The 17,710-nt window shown below is 53.5% G+C and overlaps 1 protein-coding gene across 1 annotated transcript in view; it reads right to left on the bottom strand.

Annotated features, from left to right (window-relative positions):
* BHLHE41 (basic helix-loop-helix family member e41) overlaps positions 1–16,870 on the bottom strand; it is a 19,258-nt gene extending 2,388 nt beyond the window's left edge. The window contains exon 1 of the mRNA XM_026043259.1: positions 16,785–16,870. Within this exon, the coding sequence (XP_025899044.1) occupies positions 16,785–16,870 (86 nt within the window). The remainder of the gene's footprint in view (positions 1–16,784) is intronic.
* Between the last annotated feature and the right edge of the window lie 840 nt (positions 16,871–17,710).

Consider the following 17,710-nt stretch of genomic DNA (forward strand, 5'->3'; position numbering starts at 1 on the left):
CTATCAGCGCTCCTAAACGTGTCTGCTGATAGCAGCGCTATTGTTAGCCGGGGGGGGGAGGGGGGATACCCAGCGCCCCAGATCCCGCGCGGGGGAAGGGGCGCGTTTCGCCCACGGGTGCGCGCGCACCTGCCGGGGCGCGGGAGCGCGCAGGGGGCGCGCCGTGTCACCCCCCTCCCCTCGCCCCGCAGCTCCGCCGCCCCCCCATAGGTAAGGGGATATGCAGTGCGCACGGGCACGCGCGGACAGGCGCACGCTGCCGGCGCGCTGCCCGTCTCGCCCCTGCCCCCGCGGGCGCGGACACGGGCGGCGCCCCGCGCTGCCCCCGGCGGCCGCCTCCCTAATCCCGTGTCACGGGGGCGCGCGCACAGGGCCGGCAACGTGAGCGGCCTCGCGCGGCCGCGTCCCCGGGCACCGCGGGGCCCCGCGGCGGGAGGGGGGGAACACACGCACACACGTGCGCGCGTGCGCGTGCACGTGCGCGTGCACGGCGGCGGGGCGCCGCCGCCCGCGCTGGAAACGTGCCGCGCGCTGCGGGCCGCCGCGCTCGCCTTCCTCGCCGCCCTCATCCTCACCCGCCCCCGCGCCGCGCTGCCCCGCCGAAGGGGGGCGACCCCCGGCAGCCCCCGCACACACATCCACGCTGCCGATTTTAGGGGCTTCKTCTGGGCACCGTGGTTTTGGCCGGCGGGCAGCTGCGGAGAGCGCAGTGCCCATCCGCGCAGCGCGCCCGGGCAGKCCGGGGCAGGAACAGCCCCACGCTGTGGGGAGAGCACACGCGGGTCCCGCTTCCTGGGAGCGTGCAGGGTAACCAGCCCTGCGGATGGCTCTGCTTGCCGCRGGTCAGCCCTCCAGGCTGGATGTCTGAGATGGAGCTGGGGGCTGTAGCCGGTGCAGGGAGAGCAGGCACCTCCAACGTGCCCTTCTGCACCCGTGTCCATGCAAGCATCAAGAAAGCTGCGGACGTTGCCTAGATAGGAGCTTAGCGCCAGGATGAAGAACATGGAGAGCTCCTGGGGCCAGCTGAGTGAAAGGGAGTTTGGCCCCTGCGAGAGGACGCAGCCCCCACAGCTGATCCCTCCTGTGGGGACACGGGAGCTCGCGGGACGTCTGGAGGTCCTAGCAGAGGGGAGTCTCCGCCGCGCCTGCTTCCCTTCCCGAGCTCATCCTCCTGCACATCTTCAAAGCGTGGAAGCAATGGCCAGAGGGAGACTTGGCTCCCCAGAGCAGAAGGCCTCATCCTGGGATTCCTCTTGACCCAAATGGGAACGGAAATTGAAAATGGCCAAAAGATGCAAAGCATGATCCCGGACAGCTGGAGACTTTGCAAAAGGAGTTCAAGGAACATCTGGAAACTGCAAGCGGTTTAGAARAGGTCACCTGCATACAAGGATAAAAGGCTTCAGTGTCCAGAGAGAGTGAGAAATTCTCCTGGAAGATTCCCAGTTTAAAATGGCCAGATGGATCAAAGAGGTGATCATCAGCATGACTATCACGGAAAAGAATGTTTTCCAGAAAATAAGAGGCATAAGGAAAGCTTGGGCCAGTTTTCTAGCCAAGATGTACCACAGTAAAGAGTTAAGGAACTAAAAAATCACCATCCCTCTRAAAAAATAGGAAACCAGAGGTTTGCAGGTCACCCCAGAGAAAGCAGCCTCCAGCTGCAGACGGGGCCCGGCAGAGCGCCGCCTCGCATCGAACAGGCCCCAGCCAAGTCCTTGCAAAAGCCTCCCGGTGCCCAGGAGACCCTCTGCAGAGGTTAAAGGAAGAGCCATGGGAAGCAGCACCGAGCAGCCGGCGTGACTGCTGTAGCTCCAGCGCTTACCTCCGAGAACGTGCAGATATTCGCGCGGGGCAGGGGGCTGCCGAGGTGCCTAAGGCCCCGGTGAGCAGGGCGGAGCCCTGCAAGCACCGCTGTGCTCCATGGCAAACACGTGGAAAGGGGAACGTCCTGCTGCAGAGAGACACGGAGTGGGATGTGAGGCAGGGGCCAGGTGAGGCTGGGCGGAGCAGAGATCCGTCCCATGTCTTTGTGCAGAACGGCCAAAAACTAAAAGCCTCAGAAGTCTGCCCTGGGGATTCGGGCACACGGGCACTAGGTGACGTGGCGGGTGTTCAAGCGGAGGCACAAACTCTCCTGGAGCAGCCGGGGCAGAGCGGTGCTTGTGGCAGTGCCGAGCAGCTCAGCGGCCTGAAACACAGGAGAGCGCGGGCGCCTCCAAACTTGGGAAGGCCGGACCGCTAAAAGCGGAGCGCGGGAGCAGGAGGCCAGGCGAGACGGGAGCTGGGTGGCCGCGCGCGGCTCTCCCTGTGGRATGGGATGAGCCGCGGCTCCCGGGCCGCCTGGGAAGGCCCTCCTGGGAAGGCCACGGGAAGCAGCTGCTCTGCGCTAGGGAGTCCGCCTGCCTCCCGGGGCAGGAAAGTTAAAGGTGGCTCCGGTGTGAGGCAGCTCCCAGCTCCAGCTGGTTCCATGGCTGCCTGGGGAGCCGGGGCCTTTGGAGACACCTGCCGGGGGGTGGTCAGGGCTTGTGGGGGGACACAGGAGCCATCCCCACCTCTGGGCCAGATGCTTTTGAGAAACAAGCAAACACGCTTTCTGCTGAGGTGGTCCTTGCTCAAGCCGCTCGAGAGAAGCCGTGGCCACGCGTGAGGATGTCTCAAATGCCACCAGCGGGTTTGGCTTGGTCTTTTGCAAGAGCTGTGGAGGCTGCACAGGGGCAGGTGGGAGCAGAGCTGAAACATTCCTCGGTGAAGCGGTGGCCGGGGSGCTTATGCAGCGCACCGGGCTGGCGGGGAAGGTAGAGGGCGGCACGCGCCCCTCGGGAGAGCTGCAGCGCTCACAGGGCTTGTGGGCGCTCGCCGAGACCATCGGGTAAGGAGCACTCCGCTTGCCTGTGGCTCGCGGTAAGTTCAAGGCTGCTCCCACGGGAAAGGGAGCCCTTCCAAGGGCAGGAGCTTACCTCCGCCACCTGACTGATGGCAGGGAATTTCCACTGAGAAAAAAATCAAAATTGCAGCTGCAGAGACCTGGCCCGCTCCCCAGGCCCTCRCGCAGCTGCAGCTCTGCAGGACTCTGCTCCTGATACAGAGGGCTTGTTTGTAGACTTGCTAACATTGCAAAACCCCRGTCCAGGTAGGGTGGCGGGGGAGAGCGTGTCAGCGGCCGGCAGAATGAGAGGCAGCAGTTTCAGTGCAAATCCTTCCCAGGGCCGAAGTCTACAGCAGAYGTTCACAAGTGTCTGCCCATGAGGAACGCTACAGCGAGGGGAGACTGTGCATGCCTGCAAGAGCTCTGGGGGCTGAGGATTCCCACGTGCAAGCTGGCCTGGCCTTGAGGAAAGCAGCTTTGCACCTGCACCGTTACCTGCACATCTGGGCACCAGTGGAGCGGCAGTGATGCCGAGCCCGGGCGGCAGGTATGGGGCTGTAACAAGCAGTGTGGTCGATGGGGAGTGGAAGATCAGATTGTTCGAGGGGTGAAAGTAAGGAGGAGATGCTCGTTTCCTCTCATCTCACTTGCCAATGTGCAAATGCTTCTAGTTCACCCAGGGGAACTGCAGAAGGGCAACACAACACAGCATATACGTGCTCCCAAATGAGCCTGCATGGAAAAGCGCACCCCAAAGAGAATTGCAGGAGGGTGCAATGGAGAATGAGCTGGAAAACCCTGTGGAGAACCAAGGGAAACGTGTTCTGTCGTGGTAATAAAGTTTGGAGATAAAGACAAAATATTATGGAAAAGATGCAGTATATGGAAACAACCTGGGTTGAGCCTTGTTGGAAGATGTTTGGAATGGAGGATTTGGGATTAGTATTTTCCAAATGGTGGATGATTTGAATCTTACTGGGTTTATGTACACTTTGAAAAAAAAATTAGCCAAGCTAAGGGAAAAATGCTGGGGTGAGATTTAGGAAGGATGTAGAGAACATGTTCAGGAAATTAATACTCCTTCTGCAAGGAAAGGACCTATAGAGACACAGAGACTCCGTGAAGCAATATCTCACAGTGCTTTTAATGGGTGGCATTGATGGTGAATTCGACTTTCTGTCTGAAGCAGATTCTGGTAGCTGCAGACTATTTCACAAGCTGCCTTGAAGCGCATCCATTGGGACACTCATGCCAGATGTCCTAGTGAAAAATGTCCTCTCCCTCCAAGACCTAGGAGGTATGGGAGGATTGCACAAAGCTCAAGGGAGAAACACTGAATCCGGAATATTTCAGCAGATCTGTGAGGTGGTTGGGATCCCTAAAACATCTCCATGTGACCACAGCCTGAGGGACTAGCGGGATGTTTTCTTGCAGACTTTGGCAGTTAACTGGATTCCTCCTCAAAATTGCATCGAGCRGAAAGACTCAGCATATCCCACCCTGCTAGGAATAACAACTGGTCCCAAGAGGAGCAAAGCACCTCCCAGCCTTCCTCACCATCTGGGGGACAAGCTAGGAAAGAACAAGAGCAAGAGTGTATAGCATAGACTAGAGCAAGAGCAAAGTGGTGACCTTGAATGAAATCCAATGCTATCTAATGAAGGCATTAGAAAATGTAGTAGGGAGTGAGAACTCCAGGGTTGCCCTCTGCTCTTCTCTGCAAATGTTGTTGTGAAAAGTGGAGGGCAAAGCTGAGGCCCAGCACAGCATGGGCAGAGCAGCCAGCACCCTGAGAGGGCGAAGGCGCTTGGAGCACATGCTGCAAGTGGCTGCCTGAAAGGGAGTCAAGGAGAGGAAAATGAGAAGAAAGGGGAGTGAGGGGAGTAAAAGAGCTTTAGCGATAGGAAAATACATCCCCACTGAAGCATAGTGTGTAATTAGAGATAAGAAAGAATGTGTCATTCATCATTTCTAAAAAGATTTTCCTCTGATCTCTCCAGGGTGGATTTGTTTGAGCTGTGTTGTTTCTGGTTGGAAGAGCTGGTAGTGCAAGAGGCTAACGGCCCCCAAGCCCCACAGACATTTCTCGCTCCAGGTAGGACAGCTGCCTGCCCTATGAAGGCGGCAAGTGCCTGCCCCCCAGGCTGGTGAYTGCCTGGAGGTGAGTGCAGAGAAGCTGCAAGAAAGCAGTGGGAAATCCCAAAATCCCATGGGACGCTCCCAGGTGCAGATGCTACTCATTGCTGGCTGGATCAGAGCAGAGGTCCASGCTCCCCCTGTAGAAGTCTTCCTGGGTTCAGGAGAAGAAAACTTGTCATGTTTTTGTGAAACAGGGCTCTGATGATGATGAGAGAAATTACATTCATAAACAGTTTCTTCTCCGAACAGAGATAATCTTCAAGAACTCAAGTTTTTGGCCAGCCTTCCAGGGCAGAGGACATAAGAGTGCTGTCTCTCTGCCTCTCTTTCGCTGCAGGCTTTCTGCCTAAAATTACCACCAGGCCACCCTACTTTCTTCTTGTTGCATTATAAGGGGGTATAAAGGCAGGCAGCCCTGGAGCAGCACCAGGAGCATTGAGCTTTTAACATGGAAGGATAGACTGATGACTTGGATTGTCTGTTGGTACCCACGTGCTTCTGCCATCACCCCAGATGCACCTCAGGTATGCAAGCATGGGAAAAGCTCACTGTCTCCTGCCAGAAGCAGATGCCAGCAAACAGGTAACGTGTCCCATGCCACAGGGTAGGTACCGACTGTGACCAAGCTCCGGATTGCACATATGACACAGCACAGAAACCAGCGTGGGTCACTAGCAACCTGCCGGCACAAAGGGCAGCCCTCGGACCCATCCTAATTTCCCAGCGAGCATCCAGGCTGCCTCCAGACTTAAGGCAATTCCCCCTGGACCGCCRTACCCTGTTTCCTGCTCTGTCCGGGGTGACCGGGGAGGCACGYGGTGCCGTGGAGACAACCCCCCGCGCCACGTGCAGGGCTCTTGGAGCGTCTGCAAATGCAGCTTGGCAGCGATCGCCTGCCCGCGGCGTTATTCATCTCCCCTCCGCTCCAGCAGCGCCGCCGCGGCCGCGCGAGCCCCGGCTGCGCGCTGCTGCTGGCAGCCCGGCCGGCTCCCCGCCGCCGCGGGGGCACTCGCTGCCTCTTGCATAAGCAGGTTTCCCGGCGGCTCGCTTTTATGGTGACAGGGTTTGAGCGAGGCTCTCGCAGCCAGCCCTGTTTAACTCGGCTGCTCCTTGACGTCCTGCTGGGGAGCCCTTTAAGCTGGAGGCAGCCGGATTTTCAACGTGGCAAGGGGGCCGGGCTGCGGCCAGGCTAATGTTTTCTTTCTGCGGTCAGCAAGCAGCACCAGGCAGCAGTGCCAGGTCCAAAGCAGAACCCGGCATCGAGCCCCTGCCCACCTGGGCCCTGCCACCATGGTTGCCTACTATGTCCGATGACTGGATGGAGGGGAAGCTGCGCTGCTGCCGCTCCTGCCTCGAGGCATCAAAGGCAGCCCCTGGAAAGGGTTCAAAACCTTGGAGCCGGCTCAGGAGCAAGGCATGCCTGTCACAGGGCAGGCAGCAGGTCCCCACRAGTCTCCTCGACCATCAGGAGGGGAGGAGACAGATCCGTTTTATTASTTTCCTTGAATTCTACCCCCCACCTCATCCCATGATTTTTCCGAAGTTGAAGTTCTCAACRCTAGGCCAGCGTTGAGCCCACGGGAGCTCTGCAAAATGATCTGGGCCCAAATTCATCTTCTGGTGATTTAGCTGGTGGCTTTCATGATGTGGCCCATGCCCCTCCTCAGCACACCCAGTGTGCGTAGTATTGAGCAGAGCAATAGGCTTGCCCAAAACTCAGCTCCTTGAGGAGCGGGTACTGGGATGTACAGGTRCCTCCTCTGCAACTTGGGGTGGTCAGTGAATCTGCAGGGCTAGAGGTGCTGCCCATTGCCATCCCCCAGCGCCACAAACCCATGGCAGCTGGAAAACCTAGATGCTTGTAATTTTCTCCTTTTTGTGGATTCGTATTTCGTGTTATTTTTTGGTTCCAGCCACCCRTTTTGGGGGTAGCCACAACCATCCAGAGGAGTTCCCTGAGACGTGAGGCGCCCTTGGTGGCCTCACTGTGTGCCTTGGCACCCTTGTTATCTGCCACCAAGGGCTTCAGGCAGCCCAGATGGAAACCCCTCTCTCCAAGGGACCGTGAGGCGAAGCCGCACACGGGAAGAGCTTTGAAATCCCYGCCGGCCTGTCCTGATGGTAGCACCTGATGCTAGGACGAGCCCTGCCAGCCACTSCTGGGCAGGAACAGCTGGAGGAGCCCCCAGACGGGCCCAGAAACCAGAGCTCTCCAGCTGGGATGGGGTTGTAGCTACAGTAAGCGACATCCCGGCTGGGCCAAAGGCCTTGCTGAGATTCACCGCAGAGGGAAAAGCCCCTCATGGGTGCTCCGTGGGTCCCAAAGCCCAGAGGGTTTCCTCGATCCCCCTCAGTGTGGTGGCGGGATGGCGCCGCACGGGCCGCAGCAAGGGGCAGGAAGCGCCCGCGCTGCGGCTGGTGCAGGAAGGGGCCGCCACCGGCAGCTTGTTTTCAACCTGCTTCGTGTTTGCCTAAGCCTTGGAGGAGGGTGAGGAGAGGGCTGCCAAGCCGCAAGGCGAGCCACGCACACGGCGGCTYGCACGCGTTTTGTGTGGGATTCATGTAAAGGAGGGGTGAGAACAGGGGTAGGCAAATGTGGAAAGGGTCCGGCGAGGACAGGCTGCTGTGCTGTGGGAGTCACATTGCTCAGGAGCCTCCAGTCTCCATCTACACGAGCTGCTGTTGTCAAAGCCTGGATGGAGACGTCTTGCCGTAAAAGAAAGCTCACACAAAAAAATCTCAGGCCAGTGCGTTTCGAAGAGCGCTCAGCCCACGTCGGAATGAATTTCTGACCCTGAGGAGAGCAGACAGACATGCCCGAACCTACTCGYAATTCCTCTCCCGAGTTTGCTTAAGAGTAAATGAAGACGTTATCCAGGGCCAGCTGACCAAAAACGCCATCRTTGCAGCCGAGGCTAATGCAATTATCATTCTTACCCATATCGTCATGCAGTTAGTCCCGCTGAGCCGGGCGCTCCACTGTCCTGATTTTTCATCATAAATTCTCTTTGTTCGTCTTCGAGTAATACTTCTGATTAAGGACTGCGATTCGAGAAACTTAATGGCAGTTTTTAAAGTGACAGCTGATTTTTCTTTCAGCAAGTTGGTTTTGCACGGGTAAGCTCTTACATTGCATAAATGTATTTTACATTCTTTTTCCCATTTTCCTTTTCTGGTTTCCTTTATAGGAAGGAAGATTCTTCTCAATCTTTCTGCAAATGCTTGTGCAATAAGCCCTCTTGCAGGTGCTCCTGTTCGTGGTGGGGGAGGGACATGGAGTGGAAGTAGGAACCAGGAGTGCGAATTCCCCTTRCGATCCAGCTCACATGCCTAGAGGGAATTATAATTCCTCGCATGCCTCCTCACACAGCGGGACCCGGGAGCGCTGGAACTCCTGCACCAGACTCCCAGCTCATCCACACCAGCATCCTGTCCCTGAGGGTGTCCAGGTGCCGAGCACCACAAAGCAGGTACAAGAAACCCCACAACACCCAATTATATCTTGGCTATAGGGAAGGATTTTTCCTTCAGGCATTTATCACCCTGAAGAGCTCCACTTTYTCTGCCTTCTGCTTTATTATCTCAAATGAGATAACTCTGGGTGTATCCACAGTCTATAGAAATGTCCTTTTTTTTTTTTYTTTCTTTCTTTTTTTCCTGACCTGCTGAACTCAGCAAGTCCCTTTGGCAGCAAATCTCCCTCTTGCAACACACTGCCGTATGCATCCCCACCCTGACCTTGCTCCTGTGATGCACTGCCTGCTTCTTACATCAAATCAAACACCCCCACTCCTTCCTACCTAAGAATAACCTAGAGCTTCTGGTGGCAACCTCCTTTGGGCCCTGCTGTCTCCTCTCTGTATCCCTCAGTCAGTCAGTACCTTTATTAACATMTTTTTCCACCTCCAGGTCAGCCTTCGTGTGAGACCTTTACCATTGTCTTGAAGAGGGGTCTCTGTAGCCCTTGAGGCATAAGACTTTCTACAATACAGGGCATCCCTTTCCCACCTTCCCTGCCATCTCTCCAGGGCTGCAGATGTGATATGAATTATTCTGTACRGTGGATAAAGGGACTTGCACTACAGATTGCATCCATACTGAAAGCAACAACTGTCTGAGCCGTGCTACTCATGATGCTTGGTCTTGCTGCAGTGACCGGGCCAAGACTGTGGCAGAGACCTCTGCCAGGGTCTGGCAGCAGTTCCCACCACCCTTTGTTTCACCCAGACCTCCCCCTCGGCTTCCCCGTCCCTCTGAGCAGCTTTCTGCTACCACCAGGCCTTTGACCTCTCTCTGCAACTGCCAACGCAGCTACAGGCGGCCTTGTTTACACCACAGACCTTGTTTACAGTAGAAAAACGCAGCCCAAGAATCAATGGTTGCGTGCTGTGACGTATTCACAGGGGTRAGTTTGCTGCTTATGCTGCTCGGGAATGGAGTGGATGCAAAAGCAGGAGAGGGATTTTTAGGAACAATTACAACTATCAGAAACAACAAACTCTGCCATTGACATAGGTGTCATAGCACTTCAGGAGCAACAAGAAAGAAGGCTCCATTGGTGGCATCACAAAACCAGACCATTTCAGTGCACTGAGCTAGGCTTGGTGCTGTTCCAGGCCAGAAGTGACCAAAGCTACCAGGGAATGGCTGGAAACCATCTCCACTGCTGCAGGGAACACTGTAACCCCTTTTGTTACTCGACTATTGATTCACAAGATAAAAGGTTGTTTTTCCTTTTGCCTTGTAGTTTCAGCTCAAGGCTGGATATCCCTGGAGCCATGTCTAAGGACGTGGCTGCACGTGACTGTGTCTATGTCAAGTGGCCCGTGCTGGCATTAGGCAGATGACTGGCTGTCAGAGACACCACTGCCATCGTTTGAAGGCTGAGTGAACACACCACAGCTGGAACACCCTGAAAATTGGCATATTACGTACTCTGCACAGTCTATTGTACTACACACAGTGCCGGTAGGGCTGCTTGCTATTCAAGGTATTCAACACATCCCATTATATGACCCCATTTTCAGTCAACTAAAACTTTGCTAAACACTTTGAGGCGATTTTTTCCCATGCTGGATGCCTGCCTCAGACTGACTTTTTCTGAAGGCAAAAATTCAGCCAAACTGGTTTGGCTATTTGCTAGCGAAAAGCACATGAAGCAGGGACAGAAAAAAAAGACCTTTTTTTACTATGCTAAATGTTTCTGGTGACCTTTCTGCTACAGCTCCAGCATGGCCCAGCTTTGGAGCTTGGAGCTTTCCATGGCATTCGAAGCGGGAATCCTGCTAGTGTCTGGCTGAGGTGCCTCCTTGCTGCTCTCGGTCCTTCTGTGGCCCGAAGCACCCGAATCCTGTGCGATGCATTGCCGTTTTTTGGCCCCACGATGAGCTGTGTGGCCATCAACATGATGTAGTACCACGGGACTCCTGCGTTTTCTTGATTTAAAAACCTATATCCAGAAAGTTGGGTTACAAATGATTGCAGCTGCACAGTCAAATATGTGGGGGTCTCGAAGCACTGGGATTGAAGCGACCTGAGCAAATGCAATTCACCTTTCGAAAGAGATTTCCGGGAGACTTGAATGAGATGTTTGTTGCTACCTGTCTCATTCCAGGCAGGTGGCCTTCCTGTCTGAAGTTTCATGTAGTTTTAGCTACAGCATGTTGATAGCCTACAGTCTTCTGTTGCCCTTTTCTTTTTTTTAGTATAGATTGAACATTGAGCAATATATATCGTTTGATATCCTTTGGGATTTTACAAGTGTTAGTGATGCAGTATATCCTGAAGGCAATACTGCTGTGCCCTAAAAGCAGTATTGTTTCATGCAGCCTGCACGGCCGTGATGTGAAAGGGCGGCTTAGGGCTGAGACTCCAGTTTTGTCCCTGGACCATCAGCATTTCTGTGGTGTCTGCGAGTGCACAGGCTTGTGCAGAAGAGGCCYGGCGCTGTGATGCACTGCATCATGTGATGGTAGAGGCTCTTCAGGGTGTTTGGTGCCACAAAGCCTGACCCCATCACAAGCTCATGATATGCCAGTCTCTCTGCATCATCTGATCATTGCCAGTATCACCACCCTTGTCAACTGATGTTTATTTGAAAAGTATGTATGCTCAAGAGCTCTCAGCATAACGGCATTATGTGATCAGGCAGTAAAAGTTCCCACTGTCTAATATTTGACTCTTGCTGCCTCTTCTTGCCAAGGACCTATGCACAAAGGAAAGCATATCAGCGCCAAGGCACTTGCCCAGGCTCGCGTGGTTCTGCTGCTAACCTTGCAGGGGACCTTGGGCAGGTTTGGGCCCAGCTTTGTGGGCATATTTAGGTATGAACTTCCCATTGATATTAGCTGGAGATAAGTGTCTAAGTAGTCCCCTGGTTCTGCAGCACGAGGGGTCCTCAGCCACAGGGTGACCTTGCAGAAGTCAACAAGTTCTGGCAGATCATTAGCAAACTTAGTGGAAACACATGGATAGGGTGAACAGGATAAACTACAATGGGACCAGACAAGGCCCATTTGACACAATATTTGACACAAGTCCTAGGGAGCGGGTAAAAACAAATAAGTGCTAATAAATACCCTGGGAGGAGGGAATGAGAGAAAAAGGCAGTTGCAGTCACTGCATCTGTGTTTATTACATTACACTTTCAGCCTTGCTTCATTATTACTTTTTTCCTTTTATTTAGTATACAACCCCATGTAACCCACAGTTATTCCCCGTGGTTGCCCAGGGGATCTGTGCAGGTGAGGAGCTTAACTCTCCTGAGCGTAGTCGATTTGGTGGGTAACACTGACATGAAGGGAGCAGAGTTTGTGGCTAATTAAAACACCACACTTTAAACTCAGTTTTGCTAATTACTAATATTTAGCAGCCCCATTTTGACTGCAACTTCCACATCCCATGGGGATTTGTGCCCTGCTAATTTCCCACTAACTTTCTTGGCACCATTTAGCATATCAAAATGACCATGAAATTGAAAATCTCTAGTCATTTTGCTTCTTCAGGAATGCATTCTGGCAGTAACAGGGAAAATATTCAGCACAGGGAAAATGTGTGCAGATTCAGGCCCTTTCCCCTTTCCTCTCCAGAAGGCCATGGAGCAATCCCAGCCGATCCGGAGGAGGAGCACGGGAGCAAGCTGGGAGCAAGCCCTGTTCACCGCCCTCGGAGCAGGGCGCCTGAGCCACCTTTCCCGTGCAAACCACACGACATGGGCCCCGAGCTGGCACTAAATAGCATCTGCTTGGTCACCAAATGAGTCAGTATCTCTGAAAATCAGTAGCCTGATCTTTTAACTCCTGTTCTTGGCACCGGTCAGTGAAATGCAGTTACTCTTATGCAGTGTCACACACCATAACCGCTGGCAGACTTAGCGCTCGCACCCGTGTGTGTTGATTCCCAGCTTCCTGCTCTGCTTAATAGACCAGGCTCCTCACTCCTGTAAGGCAGAAATGTCCTTTACAGGGAACAGAAATGAGAGGGGCAACCTGAAGAGACCTCTGCTCAGGCAGAGAGCATTTGCAGCACCGCTGCATAGTCACAACCATAGTCACAGCCATCCAAACACACACATCACACCGGTATGAAAATTTGCAGGAAAAATAACTCAGTTATTCAGCAATAAAATCTCTAAATCAGCCTCCGACAGTCACTCAGACAAACTACATAAACATTCAATGTAACAGCAATCAAAAATGCATCAGCTGTTATTTTCCTCTTAACTGGAAAGGGAGTTTCACATCCTTTCAGTAAGCGCACGTCTACCCTGATCAATGTTACCTCTTACTCAATAGCTGCTGCAGCTATTTGAGTTCATTCCCGTTGCTTGGGTCTTGGCCATTTAGCCACTTCCATAGCTGTGCTCTATCTATGGTAATTAAACTGAATCCTGGGTCTTTCCCAGGCAGCCTTTTCTGGCCATCTATCCTACACACAGCATCCCACACCGGGTCCTGCACAAAGCCTCCCCTGAAGCCGCTCTCTGCACTGGGGGAGTATCCAAAGTACTTACAGCCCAGGACCTGCTGCCACATCCAGGCACATGAGGAAACCTTTCCTTTCCGAAGCCAGCTGTTCCATAGAGCCACAAAATTGCCTTGATCCTGGTGGCATGAGCCTAGCAGCAAGAATTTGTTCTTCTGTATTTGTTTTCCCCATTTGTAAACTGAGCACCGTAATACTTGCCTAGATCAAAGGGGGTATGGAGAGAGTTAAATAATTAATGTATGTAAAGCACTTTGAAAGATGAAAGATGCTATATAAGTACAAAGTATTAACTACAAAAAAAAAAAAAAAAAAAGAAATGGTTATTGATGTAACTCTCCAGTTTATTCTGTAAGAAATACATGAAATCTAAATAATTGCCACTAACAAATTAAGAGTTAGATTATGCCTTGAAGCAGCTGTGCAGGGTAGCAGGGATTCTTGCCTTCTTTTGCCGCTGAGTTAGGGCTTCCAACCCTCCTAGGACTTCACTGCCTGAGCAGGGAAGTGGGAACTGTCTCCACCATGGGAGCTGGGAGGAGAAGGGACTTCCTGACTCACCAGGTCCCTCCAAGCAGCCACGTCAAATGGACGTGAGGTYGAAAATTGATCATGTTCCATCTTGAAGCAGGTTGTGCTCTCTGCTAGCCTGGAGCCTCCCTGCTCCGAGGGTTAGAAACCACCTTCTGACTCCCAGGCTCAATTTGCTAATGGCCACTTTATATCCATTTGTCCCGGTGCCAACATTGTTTTCAGTTTAACGTGAGATATTTATAGAACCCGTCATGTACACCCCAACCTTTAATTCTTGTTAGACTGCACAGCCTTGCTCACATTCACCATTTTTTTCATGGCCAAGTCACACACTGCCATTTCCCAGTAATCCTGTGATCAGCTAATACCTTCGGGGCTTTCACTGATTTTGTGTCCCCGAGAAATCCTTACACTTACGCCTTCCTTGCCAAGCCTTGCATTTGGCACCACCGTGCTTCATCCCATCCCTATTGTTCCCGTCCTCAAGGTCACGCAGCTCTTCCTGTCCGATAGCCCGGAGCCTCTCGTGTATTGACAAGCACTCCCATTTTTGTGTCATCAGGAAATTTCGCGGCGCTCCTCCCTCTTTTGTGTGTGACGGGCAAATATTAACTAAAATCAGTCCTTGAGTAACTCCTGTCTTCCAGACCGGCTTTGAGCACAACTTGCTTTCATCTCCCGCGCTGCTGTATCTCACCTACCTTGTGGGAATGACTGAGAGCCTCCCAAAATGAAAGATGCTGCGAGTTTGTAGGGTTTGCCAGCTTGGAGCCGTGCTTTAAAAGAGGYTGCATTCCCCTGGGGATGTTGCAAAAGAGAGTCAGAGGTTGTGAAGCACTGACATTTCATAACAGTGCTAAGCCAAGAAAATATAATGCTCAGAGTAACGCTGGGTGGGAGGCAGTGCTGCTCAGCATCTGGTGGAGCACACGTAGTAATTTTGGCCACGCAGAACACCTCGTGTCCTTAAGAAGCCTCTCAAATGAAAGGTCAGGGGTCTGAGAAAGCTGAAGGACAGCAGTGCAGAGCAAGGAATGGCGATGCTCTTACTGCTGATGTGCACGGGCAGCGAGGGAAGCACAGCCCCAGGAGACGCGGCAGGTAGAGATGCTACCCTCTGTTTTGCCCATGGTAAAGAACACACAGCTTGGGTCCTTAAGAAGGTGATTTATGGATGATTTACAACTGTGCAAGAAGGGAGAGTGTGCTGATTCCTGGGAGTAACCGTGTCCTCGTGAGACAGCAGATTACAGCACAGCATGTAGGCAACTCTGTCGTTGCTAGGACGAGTGCAGGAGAAGATGAAAAGAAATTAACCCTGATGTACTCGGGTCTCCYGGCTCCAGGGAACATCCTGGGCTCAATTTGAAAACCAGCCAAGAGCCGAGGAGAAACCTTGGCCATGCTGAAGTCAGCAGCAAATGTCCATGAGGTCCAAGGTGTCAACTTGGGGTCCTGGATKTTCGCTGCTCCCAGTGCAAGTCTCTGAGAGAAGCCAGCACTTCATGGGGTGCTTGATCCGAGGAAAGTAAGGCCTATTTTCCATGGAAAGACCAAGAGCTCTTCGGTAAATTGAAAGCTGGGAGACTGAAATCCTCATAGCTGGGACCTCTGGGGCAGACGGTGCCTTCTCAAAACAGCCTGGCACGTATTTCAGGCAACTGCGGTGCCTCTGAGCACATCAGACCTTGAAGTGCAGCTGCGGCTGTGAACAGCCCGGTGAGACTGCCCAGATGCCAACGTGAGAGCTCGCGCCAGCCGCAGAGACAAAGCCCCGAGTGTCTGGAGACGCCAGCAAGCCCTGCGAAATGAGACCTGTGTGCATGTGCAGCATCGGGCTTGTCTGGGCCTTCAGAGCGAGCACCCTGTGAGAGCTGCCTGCAGCGCTGCTGCCTCCTGGAAGCACTTTCTTCRTGCCTTTTAATGGGTTTGTACAGCAGGACGTGGAAAACGCGCATTAATGAGAGAGATCCACACGAGGCTGCCGTGACAGACGTGGCTGCAGAGCTGCTTCTTGCTTCCCCTCGCAGGAGCACTCTCCTTCATTTCTTCCCTGTCAGTAACGGAGAGYGGGAGCTGTCGTCCTCCCGCTTGGTACCGGTCGCCCCGGGTGTGAGCGCAAAGCTGCTGCACGTGGGGGTAGCAGCCCTGCTGCCCAGGCCTAATGCGGGCGCTTGAGCGCGGGCGCGGGCCTGCCTGCGTGCGTGTGCGTGTGTGTGCGGTCCCGCRAGTGCGCCTAGGGATCGGCCCAAGCCCTTCGCCTGGGCAAGACCAYGAATAAGAGGATTTGCCTGTGTTTAACCAGGTAATAATTAACACCCGGTGAGGTCTAATGGGCAGAGCATCTCATTAACGTGTTTTGACAGAAAATATCCTCTACAGATACGCTTCGAAGAAGAAGAGAGTGTTTGGAAACAACTCTTCCCACATTTTCGAACCCCCTTTTTTCCACRTAGCGGTATCCCAGGGATGCTGGGTTGGTACAGAGCATTTGCTGGAGGATAGAAACCCATACATAAACCAGTGAGGGTGAGTTTACCTGATGTCTCCTTATCCTACAGCTTCTCGCTCCAGCCTGGTTTCGTGGGACCAGCTGCCGTAGCCCYTGAGGTTCCCACTCCAGGCCCTGACTGGCTCAGGGAAAGCTAGGGAATGTGACTCACTTGGTGCAAAGGGCACCATCGTTGCAACTGCGCGCCGCATGGGAGCTGGGCTCCCGCAGCAAACACTCTCCTCCAGGAAGGGTATCCAGGCACGCGCCTCGCTTAAGAGYGCGCTTAATCAGGCCTTTGGGCATGAAACAGTAATGATCAGCCTCGCGTTGCCGAGGAAATCCGAGCGGCATCCGGAAGATGGATGACTCCAGAAACTCCAGTCGCTGTCCTCGTTTCATCTCTCCCTTTCTGAAGCAGCAGCCCATCGGCATCCGCAGAGCTCCCCAAAGCCGCCCAGGGCTGGCCGGCCTCATGCGGTTGCATTAGCCAAGTAACCCCAGCCGCAGCCCCTTGGGGAGGCCGTGTCCCACTCGACTGCAAAAAGAAAGCCAAACCAGGGCTGTGCACCCAAACCTTCCAGGCAATGTCCCCTGCAGCGGCCCCGAGCCCCCCTTCCTTAAAAGCTCTGGATTCAGGATGCATAGCTGGAATTTTCCAAGGGCTGGAGGTTGTGGCCAAGGTGGATTTCCCTGGCTAATATTCAATTCTCTGCCCAGATATTATGGCCAAAATCCAGTTGCCAGTCTAAATGCTGAGAACCTCACACGCCATAGCACTGGTCTGCTGCTGGCAGAGCCGGAGCCAGGAGCACCAGGAAACTGTCACAGGGATGCAGAGAGAAGAGCGTCATGGTGACAAAACAGCCTTGGCGAGAGGCTAAGAAGGCTCAGGTCAGAGAGCAGCCCTCCCTGGGTGCAGCATGAGAGTTATGTGCACAGAAAGAACCTGGAATCACTTTGTTTCTCACTTTGTTCTGTATGTTTGCTGATATAAATATCCAAAGAGGATATTGCTTAACCCATAAAGCAAAGTGACACCATAATTTRTTAATAAAGAAGACACACTTAGTTGCTGTCGAATGCCATAAGCATCTGGAAATAGAGCGCTTCCTCAGAGGGCATTGCCAACCGATGCCATCTCTGTGTKTGTTCAACATCTGGGTTATTCCCTCACAAAAGCACATGGTGGATCTCAGGTGCTGTTTTGCTGGTGATTTCCACAACTTCAGATRTGCTTCCCTCGCTGCCCCACACCGGAAGATTTCCAATGCAGCGAGCAAGGCATCCCCAGCACTAATTCCAATTCTTCCCTGTGTGTTAATTGTACATTTTTTTCACACGCATCCTGAGTTCCGCCCCCACACACTCTAAAATGCACCTAAATGAAGGTAGAGCAGCAGGTGTTGGAGCGGGGAGTGCAGGCGCACACACGTGCTCTCCCGCACACCGAGGTGAGCACATACACACACACGCGTGTCTGCACACACACATGCACACACGTGCTCTCACGCACACCGAGGTGAGCACATACACACGTGTGTCTGCACACACACATGCACACACGTGCTCTCGCGCACACCGAGGTGAGCACATACACACACACGTGTGTCTGCACACACACGTGCACACACACGCGTGTCTGCACACCGAGGTGAGCACATACACACACGCATGTCTGCACACACACGTGC

This window comes from Nothoprocta perdicaria, unplaced genomic scaffold (assembly GCF_003342845.1).
Source record: "Nothoprocta perdicaria isolate Ctin4 unplaced genomic scaffold, notPer1 scaffold_324, whole genome shotgun sequence".
Classification (NCBI taxonomy): domain Eukaryota; kingdom Metazoa; phylum Chordata; class Aves; order Tinamiformes; family Tinamidae; genus Nothoprocta; species Nothoprocta perdicaria.